The 20,370-nt window shown below is 54.6% G+C and overlaps 1 protein-coding gene across 1 annotated transcript in view; it reads right to left on the bottom strand.

The window, feature by feature from the left end:
• PHACTR3 (phosphatase and actin regulator 3) overlaps nt 1–20,370 on the bottom strand; it is a 56,535-nt gene that overhangs the window by 19,059 nt on the left and 17,106 nt on the right. Inside the window, exons 3-5 of the mRNA XM_014446229.2 lie at nt 18,467–18,641; nt 17,583–17,830; nt 7,080–7,233 (exon numbers count right to left, since the gene is read on the bottom strand). Coding sequence (XP_014301715.2) covers nt 7,080–7,233; nt 17,583–17,830; nt 18,467–18,641 — 577 coding nt within the window. The remainder of the gene's footprint in view (nt 1–7,079; nt 7,234–17,582; nt 17,831–18,466; nt 18,642–20,370) is intronic.

The following is a 20,370-nucleotide window of genomic DNA, read 5'->3' as shown; positions in this document are numbered from 1 at the left end:
GAGCCTGGATCCTCAGAGACTGTGGAACCACCAGGCCAGGCCTGACTGTCTACAACTATTTCATGAAGCAGGGTGGTTCCAGGTCTGGCATCCAGAGCCAGATGGCCAGCTGGGTCCAATCTCAGTCCATCACCTACCAGCGGTGTGACTTTGTACATCTTAGCTACCCTCTCTGAGTATTTACATCTCAGACTTGAGTGAATGCAGGCACAGCAGAGTCCCTGGCATGGAACATGAGTTAGTAAATGTTAGCTGTCATTGCACTAGCATTGCTACGACTGCCGCTCACACAGCATGAGCCCTGTCCGGGTAAGGCAGGCCGATACAGTCAGTCCCTGCAAACAGACAAGCTCAGGCAGGCCAGGTGACTCCTCAGGGCTCACTCAGTCCTCACTTCCAGCCAGACGACCTCAAACCCAGCAGGCCACCTGCTCCCCCGGGTCAGGAGTCATGTTTATGGACAATGACGGGAGATGGATGTGGTCTTGCATTTTCTTACAAAACATACTGTACCTTCCTGGACAGATTCCCAAGCAACTGAGGAAAACAGACAGCAGCTGACCCGGGGAGGACTCGAAGGACTCGGCGTGTTCCACATCAGCACCAAACAAGGGAGCCGAGCCCGCCCCGCAGGGGCCACAGCCCCACCCGCGCTCTCCCTCCCGGGCACCCTCAGTGCTGCGCCAGCGCCAAGGCTTGTGCGGATGTGCTCCAAGGCTTAGGTTTTGTCAAACCCTTCCCATTCAGGAGCTGTTTCCTGTTGCTTAGCTACTACACCTAAAGGCAGAAGGTGCCCTGGCCAGTTTCTCAGTGGTTAGAGTATCAGCCCATGGACTGAAGGGTCCCGAGTTTGATTCCGGTCAAGGGCACATACCACGGTTGCAGGCTCGATCTCTGGCCCTGGTCAGGGCATATGCAGGGAGGAAACCAATCAATGTGTCTCACACATCAATGTTTCTCTCTCTCTGTCTCTCCCTTTCCCTTCCACTTTCTCTAAAGAACAATGCAAAAAAATCCTCAGGTCAGGACTAACAAAAATAAATAAATAAAAGTAGAAGGTGTACAAGCCACAGTTCATATCGAGGACTGCACTGGCCTCACCTGTCTTCCTCCGGGACAGGGGTCATGTCACTGTCCCCACAACCTCCCAGGGCCCGCGCACAGCCCCATCCCACCCTCCCCACAACCTCCCATGGGCCCGCCCCTGTCCCACCCTCCCTACCACATTGCACGGGGCCCTCGGGTTCCTTTGCATTTTGTAATAAATCCTTGAAAGTGCCTTAACAATCAGGCCTTCTTGACCTTGAAGGCTGTGCAGTATTCGAGGGCAGGCTCCTAGCCATAGCAGCAGCGGGCAGGTGGTGTCGAGTCAGGGCCAGGGAGGGTTTATCTGGACAGAACAGGCCTGACCCTCGTGTGCCCCGAGGTTTTATATTGGGGAGACTGAATCGCTAGCCACTCACTGGACGCCTTGAGGGCTTGGGGAGCAAGTGGGGTAAATGTGCTTCATCACAAAAGGAGGCAAAGCAGAGAAATTGCTAAACACAAATTGTCTTTGTTCCTGAAGCTCAAAATCCAAAGAGCGGGACCCTGCCCAGGCCAGCCAAGGGGTGGCCCTACCTCACCAGCCACCAGGTCACTGCTGGGGGCTGAGGTCCCAGGGGGACCTGCAGGTCTGTGAGAGCCTGGTCCTGCCCCACCCTCTGTTGCCCACCTCTTTCAAGTCTCCCTTTCTGTCCAGGCGGGAGTCCGCAGGAGCCCCCGGCCCGGCCGTCGATGTGGCCTTCACTCCCCTGGACCACGGAGAGAGGAAGCCCCAGATGTCCAGGGGGCTGAGAACCCATGTTTCCTAAGTGCTTCCCACCAACCTATCAAGGACTAGACATTATTGATCGTGATGAAGATGACGATGAGGGGACGAGGAAGGCAAAGATGGTGAAGATGTCGATGACAATGTTGACAGTAAAGACAAAGGAGATAATGAGGAAGATGAAGGTGATGAAGATGTTGACAAAAAATGTGGTGAAGATGGTGATGAAGATAAAGAGGGTGATGATAATGAAGAGCTTGAGGAAAAAGGTGGAGATGGTGACGAAAACAAAGCTGATGAAGATGACAACGGTGACCCTAACACTTGGTGATGTTTGGGACGGGCCTCAGGTGTAGTGCCCCCTCCACCTGGGGCAGTAACTGGGAAAATGTCCACAGGACCTGGCGCAGCTCCAGGGGTGGGAAACAGGTAAGTGGTGACGGCTTCTCTGTGGGTAAGGAAAATGTTCTAAAATCGTGGCGATGGATACACAACTCTTGTGAATTGGATCGTGTGGGGAAATCTCACATGCTAACAAGGACACCATAAAATAGATGTATCTTTATAATAAGATCTAGCCCTGGACAGTGTGCTCAGTGGTTAGATCATGGGCCCACCCATTAAAGGGTTGCAGGTTCAATTCCTAGTCAAGGAGCATGCACCTGGGTTGCAGGTTTGATACCCGGCCCCGGTTGGAGCACATGCGGGAGGCAACCAATTGATGTGTCTCTCTCATATCGATGTTTCTCTCTTTCCCCCTCCCTCCCTTCCACACTCTCTAAAAAATCAATGGGAAAAAATCCTTGGGTGAGGATGAACACTACATATATAATAAAATCTAGAAATGGACTTGAAATCATGTATACCCCATAAAGATAAAGCTAAGAGTTGAGAAAACTGAGGCCAAACACAGGCACATACCCAAAATGATACCACACAGTTCCCATAGGTGCTGTGAGCTGCCTGGTGGCCAAAGCAAAAAAGGAAACACGATTACAGAGTTTGCTTTGCTAAGATACCCACAGGCGGCTACGATGGATGCAGGCGCAGCTTATTTTGAGCCTAGCGCCTCGCAGTCCAAGGTCCTGAGGAGGACATAGCAGGGGCACGCGGGAGAGAAAATTGCTGAAGTGTCGGCCCCTACTCCGGAGATGTGGAGTGGGGTCTAGGAGCCTGTGTTCGCACAGAGCTCCCTGGTGATCTGGATGCACAGTCAGAAGTGGAAACTGCTGTGGGTCAGATGACCTGTTACCCCCACGTTTCTGCTGTGTGAGCAGACACGAATGGCCGCACTGCTCTGAGCCAGTCTCCTCGTCTGAGAAACAGGCCCATTAGCGTATTCCAGGAGACACATGTACATGCACATGTACACACGCGGGCGCCCAGCAGGAAGCTGTTTCACAGAAGGCATGCCCGCTGCCCCCTGCACCTCTCCTCAACTACTAACAACCGCTCTCTGTCCCCATCTTGGGTGACACCTGAGGGACTGGATTTGAGTCCCTGGGGACGAGCTGAGCTCCCAGCCAGTGCAGGTTGGGAGGAGGGAAATGAGCAACTAGTTCTCAAGGGCCCATTAGCCGGCACCCCCCACAACGGCCGTGGCCCTCTACACTTCCCAAGGTGTGGCTTCCTTTCTGGCAATTAAAAGTCTCTCTCCCTCTTTTTGATAAATGCAGAAAAAAAAGTTTTCTGTATTTTCAAAACTCTGTGTCCACAGAACCAAGACGCCGGCTCCGTGCCCAGCTTTTCTCAAAGGTTCAGTAGAATGAAGGGACCAAGTCAAAGGCTCTGGGGTCCAGCCACCATGATCAAGCTGTCCCTTCTCCCCACCCTTCCAAGTGGCAGCTCCTTCTGGAGACCCTGCTGGTGCAGGCAGGCCTGGTGGGCACACAGTACTCTCCCTGCCCACACTACTCTCCCCCGCCCACACTACTCTTCCCACCCACACTACTCCCCCCACCCACACTACTCCCCCCACCCACAGCACTCTCCCCGCCCACAGTTCTCTCCAGGGGACCTGCACTTGCATGAGGCCCAGTGTGGGCAGCCTGTTCAGCTGCAGAACAGAATGTTCAAAGGCATGGGCTCCCAGGTCACTTAGCACCTGTGTTCACATGCTAAGTGCCTCTCCTGAAGGACAGGCTGAGGGTGAATTGGCTCCGCACAAGGCCATAGGGCCCCAGAGAGGAGGACCACCCCGGGGAGGGGTAACAGAAGGTTCCAGCAGCGCTCAGGCAGGAATAGCCACCATCTTATCATCAACAACAGGAGAACACCGCGACCTGGCCGGCCTGCCGCCCCCCTGCCCCAGGAGCTGCTCGGTCAGGGAGCTCCTTTCATCCTCCTGAGGCCTACGGCACGCATTCCCCCTCCCTCCCCCCACACACATACACACAGGTGACAACCAGCCCAGGAGTGGCCGGGCCAGGACCATGCAGCAGCAGCGCCCCGGAGCACCTCCTGCCAGGAACACGCCTTGATGTGTCTTTACAGGGACTGCCTGGAACCTTCCAAAGGGCCACCATTCCAACGAGGAGGGAGACTGGAAGACGATGTTCACACACTTCACAGCCTTTCCCCAAAGCCTGTGCTCAGCCGGGAATCTTCCCGGGTGTCTTCACTACCTCCCACGGCTCCATGTCGGGGACAGTGGCATCATGTCCCGCCACCCACCCTAACAGAGGCCCGAAGCACTCTGCTCCGAGGCGAGCATCTGCTGCAGGGCTGAGTGCACCCCAGAGAAGCTAACTCAACACAAGGAGAATGCAACGCTGTGACTAACGTGAACGAGGCACCCGGCGTGGGGCCCTGGGCAAGTCCCTTAACCTCTCAGTAACACTTAGTTTTCACCCAGTATGAAGGCGCCTCAACAAATTAAAAACAGAACTCTCATATGACTCAGCAACCCCACTTTGGGGTACTTATTCAAAGAAATCCAAAACACTAACCTGAAAAGACACTTGCACTGCTATGTTATTTGCAACAGCCAACACGTGGGGGCAGCCATCAGCAGGCAAGTGGATAAAGAAGTGGTGCACACGTACAATGGAATAGCACTCGGCCATGAAAACATAAACACTTAGGTGTGTTATGCTCAGTGAAATAAGTCAGACAGAGGAAGACAAATACCACATGATTTCACTCATGTGGAATCTAAAGAACAAAATCAACAAACAAAATAGAAACAGACTTATAGATGCAGAGAACAGACTGATGATTGCCAGATGGGAGGGGGCTGGGGGACGGGCTGAAAAGGGTGAAGGAACTGAGATCGGTGGCTGCAGAACAGTCATGGGGATATAAAGTACAGCACACGGAATACAGCCAACAACTTTGCAGTAACTATATAATGGTGCCAGGTGGTGCTAGCCTTCTCAGGGACACCTGGTAAGGGAGGTACATGTCGAAGCCCTATGCCGTACATCTGAAGCTAACGTAACAGTGATGTCAATTGTAATTGAAAAACATTTTTTAATTTATAAAGAAAAAAATAGACTTAGTTTTCTGCTCTGTAAAATGGTGATGACAATAACACCTACTTTACAGGTTCTTGTAAGGATTAAAGTAAAGGAGGGAAAGTAAGCAACCCTCGTGCATAGGGTCAGCCCTTAAAACTACGTCGGCACCCTGACCACAGACGCCTCTTAAACCGTGTGTGCGCCTCGGTGCTGAATTCCAGGCACGTGGGAGCTGGGGTCCCCAGCTTCCCGTCACTTACACAGGTGCTGAAGGAGCGGGCCCTGCAGAGGGGGTAGGGCTCGTCACAGAGCTTCACTCCTCCCAAGGGGACTGAACGTACTTGGGTCCCCAGGTCCGGCACAGAGGGTGTCGTGGGGGTGAGGGAACACCGTGACCACTTCCACCAGAAAAGCCCCAGGAGCACTCAAAGAATCAAATTTTAAGGATCTGGAAATAAAACAAAAACACCAACTGCCCTTCAGGACATGGAGGGAATGGCATGTTGCCATGGCAACCAGAGGCTGACTTAGTCAGCAAGTGCTGGCAGGAGAACCTCAGGAAGGAGGCAAAACAAAGACAAAGGGATCCATTAAACCCTTTCTGCAGGGCAACCAACTGGCCCGGGCGGGCGTAGTCTGACCTCCGGCGATTTCTCACTGGCTGCTCTGCATCGAGTTCAGGGGGTGCTTTTCCATTTTTAAACACGACGACAAACATCCAAGGAGCTATTACTACAATGTGTAAAATTATGGTCTCTGGGTAACAGAGGGGCCCGGCTACCCTCTTGCACCACGGCAGGCGGGGCCCGCCTCTGCACTCAGAGCAGCACTGCCAACCCCGTCCTGCATCTGAATCACAGGTACTGTCACGGGGTCTCACGATCTTCCCTTAAATTAATTCACTTAATATTCTACGTGAAAGGAGAACGCGGCTCCTTTATGAAATAGAAAACTGTTGTGCAGTGGCCTCTTTGGAAGACACTGAAAAATACTCTGGTGAGTAAATATAGTTTTCACCTCTGAGTAGCAAAGGGTTTTTGAAACATGGCAGGGACAGGTGAGCCATGCACGGTAACAGAGGTCAGCCAACTCTGTGGGCCGGTGTTTGTAAACAAAGTGTTGTTGGCACAGCTATGCATCACACTCAGTCCATGCCGCCCGCTAACCCAGCGCACACAGTCTCGACCCGGCCCCTCGAAGCAAAAGTCTGCCGACGCCTAAAGTATCTGATCGGTGACCTGTGACCTTAAAAGTGCCAAATGCTGCACATCCAAGGGAAGCGAACAAAACAGAAATGCAAGTCCCTCACAGGGAGGACTGCATCATCCAGAGAGCTGAGACGGGCAGAGCCAGCACTTCCACAGTAACCCCTACAATGGGACAGTGAAGAACACCGCAGGTAAGGAACATGAAGAAGAAGCCAAAAGAGCTGATAAACACTGAAAAAACTGCTCCATCTCACTAAAACGAGAAATGACCAAATGAAACTTATGTGACTGCACCTGCATCAGCGAGCCCGGCTCATTGCGCTGACACAGTGAGCGGCACGAGGTTGGGCGGCAGGAACTGGGAAGACTGAACCTAGCCCTGACCCTAACCCCAACCCCAACCCCAACCTCAACCCTAACCCTAACTGGCAGAGATTGAACCAGACAAGGGCCAAGTGTGGGGAGTGGCAGGCCCAGCAACCCACGGAGGAGCGTGCTCAGAGCCCACGGAGGCAGGCGCGGGGGGAGAGGGGAGACTCGCAGGGCTCTGCTGCGGCCAGCCTCGGCTCTGTGCCCCCCCCCCATCTCCCCCAGCGTACTTACTTGGAGAGTTTCATCTCTATCTGCTGCCGGATTTCCTGCCGCTCCTCATCTGTCCTCCGGGGGAAAATGTTCCGGTCCTCCAGCTCCTGCTTGCTGGGCCGGTTCCTCAGTCTCACCGCCAGCAGCTCCTTCTTGCATTTCCTCGGCAGAGTTCCTGGGGGAGCCGGGAGATGTGCAGCAAAGACAGTGTTAGGAGTGCGGGCAGCGTGTCCCTGCAGCCCCCACCTGCCTGGGGAAAGGGTGTGGACAGAGCGAGGGGCGCTGTCAGCTTGTGGTGACTTCCAGGGGAACAGCGGTGACAGGGACGGCAACAGTGCCATCTCCCACCTCTATGGTGGCGGGTCGGTCACATGGCCAAGTCCCCAGGGCCAGTGCTGGGCGACACCAGTTGCCCCAGCTGATTATTAATAGCACCCACTTGTTTTTTCAAAAGTGTCCACGTTTGGGTCATAACTTAGTTTCTTTACCCACGGCAACCCTCCCCACTGCCCGCTACCCTCTGGCCAGGTGGCTCTTTCAGTTCCTGAAATGTCCCCCCTGAGCCACACCCGCGTCTGTCCTCTGCCGGGACCTGCTCTGCCACATCGTCCGGGGCTGGCCTCTTGCTGAGCCCTGTGCCAGCCTCGAACCATCTCCTCAGACAGGTCTGCCGGGGCTCCGTCACTATCACCCTATTAACTCCGCCCTCACATGCCTCTCCGTTGTTTGTTAGTTTATTCTGTCTCTCCCACGAGACTTTAACTTCAACTGCCGTCTGCTCTCCAGGTCCCAGGACAGTGTTGGCAAAGTAGGTTATTAATGATCACTGCTGAGTGAAGAGATGAGGTGGGGCTGGCTCAGGGTCCAGAGGGCGGAGGCAATCCTATGTTCTGCACATGTCAAGTCAGGGGGTGGAATCCGGGCAGGAGTAAGATCCTGGGGGACATGCCCTGCCGGTTTGGCTCAGTGGATAGAATGTTGGCCTGCAGACTGAAGGGTCCCAGGTTTGATTCCCAGGTCAAGGGCACATACCTGGGTTGTGGGCTCGATCCCTAATAGGGGGCATGCAGGAGGCAGCCAATCAATGACTCCCTCATCATTGATGTTTCTCTCTCTCTCCCTCCCCCTTCCTCTCTGAAATCAATAAAAATATATTTTTTTACAAAAGGGTCCTGGGGGACAGAATGTCTGGACTCACTTCAGAGCAGGACTGGAGTGTGGCTGCAAACACAGGCGGGGTCACTCGGCCGGGAATAGGGTGTCGCCTCCTGAACAGCAGAGCCCCACCTGCCTCACGGAGGGTGATGCCGACCACAGGTGTGCAGGGTGTGTGTTGCTAGGAGCATAGATTTAACTCCTGGGGCTCAAACCATCACCCCACGTGGTCTCTCCCACAAGTTTGAAGACAAACTATTTCTTAAGAAAAAAGGCTCCCAAAAGAAAGTCAATTCCTCGTGTGGGAGATGAAAATTCAAAGAAATAAGTCTAATAACACAATTGTTTCACAGAAGGTTGGGATGAAGTAAGACAAAAAGTTGAACTCAGCTGAGGCTTGGATTCTAATCTGAACTCAATCATGTGTTTTATAGAGAAAAGAAAAAAATAATGACCCCCAAAACCATGTCAGCAAGGGCTCCAGCCTGAATTGCGGTCCCAGCTCCATGGACGGCACGGGCCCTGTGCTTACAGAACCGCGAAGACCCTGGCGGGCTGCATGCTTGTCTCAGTGGGTCCTGCCTGCGTGCTCTGGGGGAGACTGGCTACGGTGGCATGGGGAGTCAAAGGCCCCTCAAAGGGACCAAGCCATCGTGAATGTCAAGGGTCTAACCCATGGCGGGAAGGGACTGCCACTCCCAGAGAACTAGAATACACTTAACCACAAAACTATGCTGACTGTGGCTAACCGTTTCCGCTTCTGATCAAGTCCCTAAGCCTCTGCAAATAGATCAGGTGTCATTACAAACTTCAGTCCCATTGTCCGTAACTGAGGACGCTTTCACCAGGGATCTCCAGATGCAACTGATAATTCACCCACGTGAAATCTGTGCACGGGCCAAGTCCTCCTCTGCTCACCATCCAGCCTCCATGAGCATACTGGGCACACAGTAGGGCTGCAACAAACACACCTCAGGTCTTCCCAAGGCATCAGGAGGTTACCAGGTTTTGCTACTTAAAAGTCAGCGAAGGACATTTCCAAACATGTAGCTTAAAACGAGCGCTTTTCATGAATGGAACGTGCACCTACCCAACCGGTGCGAGTGCCTGGCCAGCACGTGGCCCAGGGCGCGCTGGGCAGGCGGGCGGCGAGAACCAGCCAGGACACCCTTCTGTCCAGACTGAGGCCAGCAATCTCCTCCCAAAGGCTCCCAGAAATCTCTGCTGGCCGAGCTTTGGGCCAGAAGTCCTACCTCCAGGAGTCTGCCTCCCAAAACAAACGGACGAGCACATAAAAGACACCTCCAGGGTGACCATCCGGCCTCATTTATGAGCGTGAGAAATGAAAGCACCTGATTTCCTACAAGAGGGGACTTGTACCCCTGAATATGGTGAGCCCAGGGAGACAGTGGGGGCAGGTGTCCCTGAGGAACAAGGCCAGTCACGATGAGGCTGTGAGAAGCGACGTGTAGAAAGGTATGCCTGTGTATATGTACAGGAATACAGTTGTGTAAGCATACATGTGATCTTACTATACACCGGCAGAGTAATGCCAGAAATGAATCATTTAACTTACTAAGTTTAGTTTCCTGTATTTTTAACCCTGAATTATAGTTTTCTGAAATTAAATAATTGTTTAAAAATAAAAACTTTCAATCCAGAGACAGAGAAGCATCGATCAGACTGTCAAAACTCAGAGGGAAGGCAGGGGAGGGTGGGAGGAAGGGGGAGAGATCAACCAAAAGACTTATGTGCATGCATATAAGCATAACCAATAGATACAGACACTGGGGGGAGGCGTGTAGGGGGGTAGAGGACAATGGGGGGATAAGGACACATATGTAATACCTTAATCAATAAAGACAAAAAGACACAAATAGATTAAAAGGACATAGGAGAAGGATATTCTAATCTAAAACTAATCAGAAGAAAGCTGCAGTGTCTGCTACTGTCAGACAAGGCAGATTTCAGAGCAAAGAGCCCTGCCAGGAACAGACAGGTCTCTCATAGTGATAAGGGGACGACGTCAGGAGGGCAGACTGATCCTAAATGCTTATGGCCCTATTAAGTGGTTCAAATACGTGAAGCAGAAACTGACAGGTCAGAGACAGTTGGAGATGGCGAACCCTCCAAGCAGCAGGCAGAATGGGCAGGCAGACGTGTGAGAGTGAGGCAGGTGTGAACACCATCCTCAAGCAATTGGGTTTGGTTAACATTTATAAAAACATGCGACCCCAAACTGAAAAATACACATTCTTTAAAGTGCACGGTGACCTTCACCAAGAGAACCATATTCTGGACCGTTCGACGTCTTAATACATTTAAAGTACTCCTGTCACACTAAGCATGTGCTCTGCTCAGAGTGCGGTTGAACTGGAAATCAATAATAAAAATGTCTGTAGAAAAATACCCAGCTGTTTGGAAACGAAATAAAAACACTTTTGAATAATCCATAGTTTCAAGAAGAAATCGAAGGGGAAATTAGAAAGCATTTTGAAGTAAATAAAAATACAACCTATCATAAGGGTTTCGGGGGAAACATTTACAGCATCAAATGTGGCTATTAGAAAAGAAGAAAGGACTTGAATCAGTGCCCTCAGAGTCCATCTCAACAGACTAGGAAAGGAAGAGCAAATTAAAATCAAGGAAGTAGAAAAACTAATAAGGATCAGAGCAGAAACCGATAAAATCAAACATAGAAAAACAACAAAGAAAATATTAGAATCCAAGAGCCGGTTCTTTGAGAAGAGCAATAAAATTGATCAAACTGCCCGACTGGCATGGCTCAGTGGTGGAGTGTCGACCTGTGAACGAGCAGGTCATGGTTCCATTCCGTCGGTCGAGGCACATGCCCGGGTTGTGGGCTTGATCTCCAGTGGGGGGCGTGCAGGAGGCAGCCAATCAATGATTCTCTCTCCCTCTCCCTTCCTCTCTGAGATCAATAAAAAGATATTTTAAAAAACCATTTGATCAAACTGTTGAATGAGGAACCCCATGTCAGGGAGCGGAGGGCAGGAGCTGCCTCTGGTTCCGTGCCAGCCTCGAGGCTCCGTGCCAGCCTCGAGGCTCACTCAAACAGGCCTACATCTACCAACACATGTACTTCCCAGTTAAAAACCTGCCTCCACACACACACAGGAGCCCCACAGGGCCAGATGCGTGCTCTCATAAACCCCGTGAAACACGCTGAGAAGTAAACACCAATTCTGTACACATTATTCTAGATAAACATCAAAACAAAGGGGATACTTACAACTCATGCCATCAGGCTAGAGTTCTCTGGGTTGTCAAAACCAGAAAAGAGAATTAAAGAAAACGAAAGACTAACAGCTCCTATGAACATCGATGTAAAATTCTAAACAAAATTTCAGCAAATCAAATTCGACAGCTGAAGTGCTAACCCAGCCTGACCAGCTGGGAGCGAGGTGGCCGAGCACTTGGAAAGCAACCACCGTCACTCCCCAAATCAACAAACTTCAAAGGAGAAACCATGTGCTGACCACAAAGCCCCGCTTTGACCCCTGGCCCGGGCCCGGCCCCGGAGCTGCAAGGGACCCAGGAGACTTCACGCGGGAAGAAGGGGAGGGACAGCACCGTTCGGGGAGACATGAGCCGCTCTGGGTCCCAGCAGAGGTCTGGCTCAGAGAAGCATGTTCTCTCACTCGAGCACAGAAATTACACAAGCTCGTTGCGAACAGCTCACGGCTCACAGCTGTGGTGGAAGATCACCTCCCGCACCCCCTCGCACCTCCAGCAACCACCACCAGAGCTCACCCATTCTCCTTCCAGACCTGCGTCTACTCAACAGACGCTCACAGTTCCCCCTGACTCTCCACTTCCCACCGGGCCCCCACGCCGCACCGTGGCAGCAGCGGGCCGAGCTCAGGGGTCGGGCTCGGGTTCACGGCGGCACGTTCTTCGGAGTGTGGATGCCACGCTGCCTCATCGCTTGCGGGTCCAGCCGCCGAGAATGGACATCCGGGGGCTGTTTGGTTTTGCTCTTTTAACCAAAGCTGTAGGGAATGTCCTCTCTCCGCGTTTCCCTGCACATGAATACTCCACCAGCCCCATCCCCGGGACAGCAGGACTGCGAGCCAAGGCCACCGCCTATTTCAGGTCTCCATGGGCACGCCTGGCCCTGCTCCACCCACGTCCTGCGCTGCCGCTTCCAGAACCAGTCCTGGGCACCCTCTGGGGAGGAGGAGGAAATAATGTACAAATGGGAACAGGAGGCCAGGGGCTCTGGAGTTAGAAAGGAACTCGCCATCTTTCTCTCAATTAGGCCCACTTTGGAATGCACTTTAAGGAAATTACGGAGATGCGCGAAGTCCTAGCGGCAAGGATGCCAGCGCGTCCTCCCATTGCTAAGGCAGCTGTTTCCCACCCGAAACGGCGATGCTGGAACCTTGTGGGCTCAGGCGTGGGCTCACGTGCCCGCCTTTGATGTTGAGTGGGAGGAGGGACGGGTGCCAGGAGAGAGGAGGGCGGCAGGGTTGGCGCCCTGTCCTGGCCACAGGAGTCCCCGCATGGGACTCCTGTCTTCACACAAGCAGGGACACTGTGGGGCCATCTCCAGCTGCTGTGAAATCCTCATTTCAGAGGTCATGCTTTTTAATTCTAGAATTTGCGTCGGGTTCTCTCTGACAGTTTCTGTTTCTCTGCTAAGATCCTCCATCTGTTCATTCACCTTGTCCTGAAGACCCTGGACATGCTCCCAGGCCGGGTCTTCCATGGTTTGAACACGCTCTTACTCCTTAGGCCTGGTTTTCCTGAGGTTCCCAGAGACGGCCTGACCTCTTAGTCACAGCGGGCTTGGTCCGCACGCCGGCTCCCGGGAAACTCCCTCTGCACTCATGAGGCAGGCAGGTGGAAAGGCAAGTACAGTTTCAGTGCTGCTATGAAAAGTTTTGAACTTGAGAGCCTTTTGAAAGAGCCTCAGAGACCACTCCCCCAGGGTCCCGGGAAGGAAAAAAGAGAGACTGTGTGCTCATGGGGCTCTCTTCACTGCCTGGGCTGGGGTCGCCATTCAGCTCTGGGGTCGCCAGTCAGCTGCCACGCCCACAGGTGCCAAGTCCGTGGACTACACAGGCACAGCCCAGCCTGGCCAACACCCATCACACACTCGCCCGTCCAGGTCCCTGTCCCACAACCCCCAGCTGTCTCACAGCCCAGGCTGCCATCGGGGCGAGACCACGATCTGCTTGCAGCCACCGCTCTGCACCCCCACAAAACACCCCAGGCCTCAGAACAGTCCACGTGGGGCTCCCCTTTCATGGAGGACAGCCCCGCATGACCTGCTGTCTGACGCCCCTACAGCGGGCTCCTCCACCCCACCCAGTTTTGTAAGTGGTGGGCAGCTACCAGAAGCAAATCAGCTTAAAAAATAAATCTAGACACAGACTATACCCTTTACAAAGTGGATCACAGACCTAAATGTAAGATCAAAACTATAAAGCTCCTAATTTAACAAAGGAAAAAACCTCGGTGACATGAATATGGAGGTGACTCTTTATGTAACACTGTCAAAGGCACCAGCCGTGAGAGAAAGAATTGATAAGCTGGACCTCATTAAAATTAAAAACTTCTCCTCTGCAACAGACAGTGTCAAGAGAATGAGAAGACAAACCATAGACTGGGAGAAAATATTTGCCAAAGAAATACCTGATAAAAGACTATTAACCAGCCTGGCCAGTGTGGCTCAGTGGTTGGGCACTGGCCCATGCACCAAGAGGTCACGGTTCAATTCCCAGTCAGGGCACATGCCCAGGTTGTAGACTCAATCCCCAGTAGGGGGTGTGCAGGAGGCAGCCTATCAATGTTTCTCTCTCATCGATGTTTCTCTCTCTCCCTTCTCCCTCTCCCTTCCTCTCTAAAAGTCAATAAAAACATATTTTAAAGAAAAGACTATTATCCAAAATATATAAAAATTCTTAAAATTCAACCATAAGAAAACAAACAACCCAATCGAAATACGGGCCCAAACCTTCACAGACCCCTCACCAAAGAAGATACACAGGTGGCAGACAGGCAAACGGAAAGGTGCCCCATGGCCCACGTCACTGGGGAAATGCAATGAGATTCACTGCACACCTGTCGGCACGGCCAGAACCCAGAGCACTGACACCACCACGTGCTGGCGAGGACGTGGAGCAGCGGGACTCTCGGTCTGCTGGTGGGAATGCAAAACGATACACTCACTTTGGAAGACAGTTTGAAGGTTTCTTACAAAATTAAGCATACGTACTCTCACCATACAATCCAGTAATCATGTCCGCGGTGTTTACCCGAAGGAGTTGACAACGATGTCCACAGAGGAACCCGCACGCGGATGTTACAGAGCTTTGTTCACAACTGGCCAGCAGCTGGAAGCAACCAGGATGTCCTTCCACTGGTGAAGGGCTAAATCAACAGTGGTCCATCCAGACAATGGACTGTCACTCAGAGCTCACAAGAAATGAGCCGTCCAGCCATGCGAAGGCGTGCGGGAATCTTAACGGCACATTATGAGTGAAATAAGCCAATATGAAAGGCTAATGCCATGATGCCACCCCTGTGACATTCTGTAAAGGCAAAACTGTGGAGACACGAGAAGATCAGTGGGTGCCAGAGGCTGGGGGAGGGCTGGATTGCAGAGCACAGGGTTTTTAGGGCAGTGAGGATGCCCGACACGATGCTACAATGATGGATGACACATGTCATGATACATCTGTCCAGACCCACAGGATGTACAACACCGACAGCGAACCTCATGTAAACCACAGGCTCAGGTGGTGACGCGTTCATGCAGGCTCATCGGTGGGGGTGTTGGTAATGGGGGGCTGTGTGGGTCTGGGGCAGGGTAGACGGGAAGTCTCTGTTCCCTTCACTTAATTTTGCTATGAACCTAAAACTGCTCCATAAAACAAAACATTTTTAAACATTGTCTTTGAGAATGCCCACCCTGCCCTGCTTTTTCCTGGTGCTGACGGCACACGCAAAAGGTGCCCTGTGCATGGGCATGTGCATGTGTAAGTGTGCTGTGGAGCATGTGTGCACACTGCAGGCTGTGGCGACCTGTGTGTGCGGGCATGTGCGTGTGTAAGCATGCTGCGAAGTGCATGTGCACACTGCAGGTAGTGGCAACCTGTGTGTGTGGGCATGTGTGTGCAAGCATGCTGCAGAGTGTGTGTGCACACTGCAGGCTGTGGCGACTGTATGAGGCACACGCACCTCTCTGCACTGACCAGGACACTGTACATGTCCTGCATGGAAACCCAATGGTCACACTCCGAGTGAAACAGACACATCTCACTACAACCTGGTCAAGCAGGACGCCGTCCGGTGGGTTCACAGCGCCGGCTGCTGGGAGGGGCCTCCCCAGCCATAGAAATGGAGAATCTGATGCTGACGATCAGAGGACTCCAGTGGGCGGGACGAAGCCTGCAAAGGCTCCGGCAGCAGTAAGCTCAGTGGGTAAGGAAGTGAGTAATGAGCAGCACAGCTCTCATGATGAATAAGATGCATGTGCTGCCCTCGGCCTCGGCACCACAGAGCCCCACACATGACGAGGCAGCCATGACAAGGGAGCGGGTTTGGACCCGAGAGAAGCAAATAACCACGGATCCTTGGTGGTGCCGCCAGGCAGTGCAGAGTCGTTCATTTATAGACTTTTCTATAACCAAGCGTTTTGTCTCAGATGTGGCTAATGGTGAGGGAGCGGTGACACATGAGAACATGACCAGAGCTAACCCTGAGTGCTGGCTCGGCCACAGGGGCTCAGGGACCCACGTTCTGCCGGGACGGCACTCGGAGCTCAGGTTAGACGGCAGGACTCTCAGCAGGCCTGACGTGCAGCGGGCCCAGCCCTCCACACGGTGTTCTTAGGGCTGAGCGTGAGTTTTGACCGTGAGCCCTGGACCTGGGTGCCAACAGGAGGCCCCTGTTGGTGGAGACTCTGCTGGGAGTTGGCTGGCACAGTCAGAGAGCGGGGCATGGCAGCCACAGCGGCGCTTCTAGAACCGGCCGACCCTCCCTGCACCCCTGTCAGACCACGAACCCGTGTTCACTTAAAAACACCAGGTTGTAGGAGACAAGCCCAGGAGACTCAAGTTGGACGCGCCCTGGAGACACGGCTCATCTTCTCATGACACCGGGACGAGGGCTCCCTGGGCCACAATATCCCTGCTTTGCAGGCACCATGTCCCTGTCCCCAGGGGTAGGGCATAGTCCAGGTTTGGAGGCAAAGGTCCCGAACTCGGACCTGAAGACACCTGGTCAGCCAGTCAAAGGAGAGACAGCTGATGCCGGGGCCACGGACTGGAGGAGTGACCGGGACCTGTGGGTGCTCGGGCAGCATGCAGAGCCACTGTCCAGCGACTGCTTGCCGACTCTAACTCGGACCCAGGCCCTGTGAGGACCAGGGGAGCACGTAGGTACTGCCCTTGTGCGGACAACCGTCAGACGCATATGTGAGGTAACGGAAATGATCAGGAACTGATACGTTAGTGGAGAGACAGGCAACTAGTGAGATGATGGCAAAAACTGGTGTTGGAGCTCCGAGGGACATGCGCAGTGCCGTCCTGGAGCCCAGGGTGAGCCGGTCACGAGGACGCGAGGAGACTGGGACCTGCAGGGCCGCAGGGGCTGGTCCCCCTGAGTCCAGCCACTGGCCCCACTGCCGAGAGCCCCACCTCTATCCACGGCTGCGACCTCACCAGGAGGTGCCTCTAGGAAGAACGATGATATGTCACTAAATAGCCATCACCCACCTGGAAGGCCTGCAGCCAGGCCACCCTGGACCCTCCGCAGCGACAGTGCCGCTCAGCCGGCCTGCCCTGGCCTGGGCACCGCCCCCGCCCCCCATCAAGGGGGTGTCTACAGCGCTGTGTCCCCGAGCCCCAGTCTCCAGAGTAGGACAGAGCAGCCACCGTGACCTTGACCTTGAACACTGTGCAGACTGATAGAGCTGGACTTCCAGGGCACGGCTGTCACACGGACACCGTTTCGATGACACTGGAACCAATCCCTCTCCCCTCTCTTCCTCCCCGTAGGTCTCATCTCGCTTTCCGTTAGCACTTTGTTCCCTTCCCCAACCCGGACTCCTGAGCACAGCCCGTGCCCGCTGTCCCGTCAATGCCGCCGGCCGAGGCACAGCTATCTTTCCTCGCACACTCGAACACGCAATTATCAAGACAAAACCAGCTCACTCACGTCTCGGCGCCCGAGCCCGTCTGTACCCCCCTTGCTCGTCTTTGGAGGGGGCTCCCTCCCGCCCTCACAGGTACAGACCCCGCCCTGCCCTCCTCGGGCTGTGGCAGGAGCGCCACCGCACACTCAGGCTCTGTGCCCAGTGACACGACCTCGTGGGACTGGCCTGGCGGGACCGCTCACCGGAGATGACGGAGTCGTTCAGCACCTCTTCGTCCTGGTACAGGAGCAGGTCGTCCTGGAGCTCCGAGCGCACCAGCAAGTTCTCCTTGTTCTCCTCCGACGCCTTGGCCACCGCCCACTTGCCCTCTGAGGCGCCCTCCACGCTCCAGGCCTCCTCCCGCTCCTTGGCCCGCTCCACGCTGGATGCTCGCGACAGGCGGACGTCCACCCGCTTCTTCGGGGACCCTTTGCTGTCCCTCCCTTGAAAACTGAATCAGAAAGGCAGTTCAGGTCAGACGCTGTCCCTTCACCTGGGAAAGCTGCAAAATGGACGGGCAGGGGTGCTTGTCTGGGCACCGTAATGACCCAGTACCAGAGCGATGTCTCGGCTTCTGTCCCGAACTCACAGGACCAGAAGCGAGAGGCGTGCGCACACGGCACTGAGTCGGTGGCAGGGGCCGCTGAGAACATGGGGCTCTGAGCAGCACAGACACGCGTGTAACAAAACCTGCCTCACCGCCCACAGCAAGTGCTCAGGCCAAGGCTCCCGAGAGCTGAGAAGGGCACGGTGTCCGGCGTTCCCGCCAAGCCTGGGTAGGCCCATTGTCCACTTTGCCCGCCAACAACTTGCTTCTCCTTCACATGTGACAAACCTCGGGAGATCAAGACCAGGGCGAGCCTTGGGAGCCACCTGGGACCCCTCACAGAGTGTGACCAAGACCAGCCACAAACCAGCTGCAGAGCTGGGTGCAAAATGCAAATGCTGGCTCTTTCCAAAAAAAGGATTGAGAACTTCAAGATGGTGACACAGAGCAGTGAGCCAGCCCGGAGACCTCCCAGGTGCACCCCACAAGCGGCCAGCGGGGAATTCGGCACACAGGTCCCTCGGCCAAGGCAGGGCCTACCTGTCCTGACGGTGCTTGGTGGCCAGTGCCCGGTGCAGCTCCTCGATCACGCGGCTGGGGGGCAGCGGCCGGTGGATGGTGGTGGGATGCGGAGACCCTGTGGGCGTGGGAAGCTGTCCTCGGGGGGGAGGGTCCGTGTTCTTCCCGCCGGAGTCCTGGAGGAGCCCAGCCTGGCCTGGGGAGTGAGAGGCCAAGGAGAAGCTGAGTTCGCAGGCAGGGAGGCGACAGGAGCCAAGGAGCAGAGAGGACGCAGGTCCCTGCCGGGTGAGCCCGCCAATGCCAGCGTGGCTGGGGCTCCCCCCGGGGCCCGGGCCCCACTGTCCACCAGAGCCACACAGAGCAATGCCGCCGGCCTAGCTGTGCCTGCCCAGGGGACCTTTCACCACCTCTCTCTCAGGTGAGAAACTGAGGCCCAGAAGCCAACTCCAGGTCGTGCACCTTCAGGAGGGGGTGCGGACTGGGAAGGGAACCTGGCAGGTGACCCAGGTGTAGTTGAGGCCACAGGACCCCAGACAAGGAGCTGACCGTCACCCGCTGGGCCGGGGCAGGAAAGCTCGCCTGAGGGGTAGGTCATGCGTCTCCAGGGTCCAGGCCAGTCAAGGGGCAAATTCATACAGAGGGAGGGTGAGGACTGCGGCTAACAGGAGAGCGGGTCCAGCTTAAGGGGCTGCTGCGACTCGGGGCTGCCGCATACGAACTTTTCAAAACAAGCCAGAAATTTGGACTACAGGTGAAAATGCTCCTCTGTGTTTGTACATACTTATAGCTAATGCTTCAATAGACTTTAATATGTTTTAAATGTTGGCTACCCATTTTTTAAAAAATATCAAACACCGTATAAGCCCAGCACAGCACGTCCGAAGTGGGATCTGGGGCAGGTGAGGATGCCCTGGGCGGGCTGCTGGGTCTCAGGCCAGAGAGCGCCCAGGGGACTGGCTTGTGTGCTGTCCCCTGTGCCAGGTAAGCCCAGGTGAGGGCCTTTCTCCTCCCTGCTGCCACCTGGAGTTCACAGGATGAAGCCAACGTTTTCCCAAAGAAAAGGGAAAGGACCGTGGAGAACATGAAGACGCTCTCCCAAATGTCCCTCAGCTGTGAGAGCCCCAGGCCCCAGCCCTGTGGCCACCCTCCTGTCCCTTCCGCTCCTGTTCCAGTCCCCATATCCGTGGGTGACCGGGTGACGTATCCGATTTATGCCCCGGGTGCTCTTCTATACAAGGTGAGCTGACAGGGTAAATGCTGAGAGCACCGTGTGCCCGCCTGAGGGCTGTGGTCAGGACAGGCACTTGGAAGAAGGGACAGGGATGCACTGACCTGGTGAAGTGAGAGGAAAGAACATTCTAGCAGGGAAAGTGAGGGGGGGCGTGTGGAGGGTCTGAGCTTTGGCCCCAAATGGCTCGAGTCTCCATTAGCTGGGGGACCCGGACAAGCTGCTGGAGCGCCTGAGCCTCCGTTTCCTTCACTCAAGGACTGATGAGCTATGTGCCCTCGGGGTCCTTGGGTGCCTGGGCTGGTGCACCCACACCGGTAAGCAGTCATATCACAGGTGGAAGTCACGGCCTGGGAGCAGACCTGCTGGCTTCTCTGCTGTCATCTGCCACCTCTGTCCTCAAGGCTGCCAGCCAGGACTCGCTCCTAAAGCCCCTCCTAGGAAGGGCCTGCCCTTCCCGAGACCAGCGCCGCCCCTGTTCCAGCAATTATGGCCCAAGAGACGCACCAGCTTGGAGAGGAAATGTCTCAGCTACCTGGACTTGCTCAGCTGGCGCGGCCAACACTGCAGACGGGAGGCCTGGGGCCTCTGCCTGGCCATGCTTCCCTCTGACCACCACCCTAACCTGCCTTCCGGGACAGAGCTCACGGGAGGGCGTGGTTATCAGTGAAACAATGAACAGAGACAGTGAGAGAGA

This window comes from Myotis lucifugus, unplaced genomic scaffold, assembly GCF_000147115.1.
Source record: "Myotis lucifugus unplaced genomic scaffold, Myoluc2.0 scaffold_518, whole genome shotgun sequence".
NCBI lineage: Eukaryota > Metazoa > Chordata > Mammalia > Chiroptera > Vespertilionidae > Myotis > Myotis lucifugus.
The sequence above is the reverse complement of the archived record's forward strand: the minus strand, read 5'-3'. Positions and strand labels throughout refer to the sequence as shown.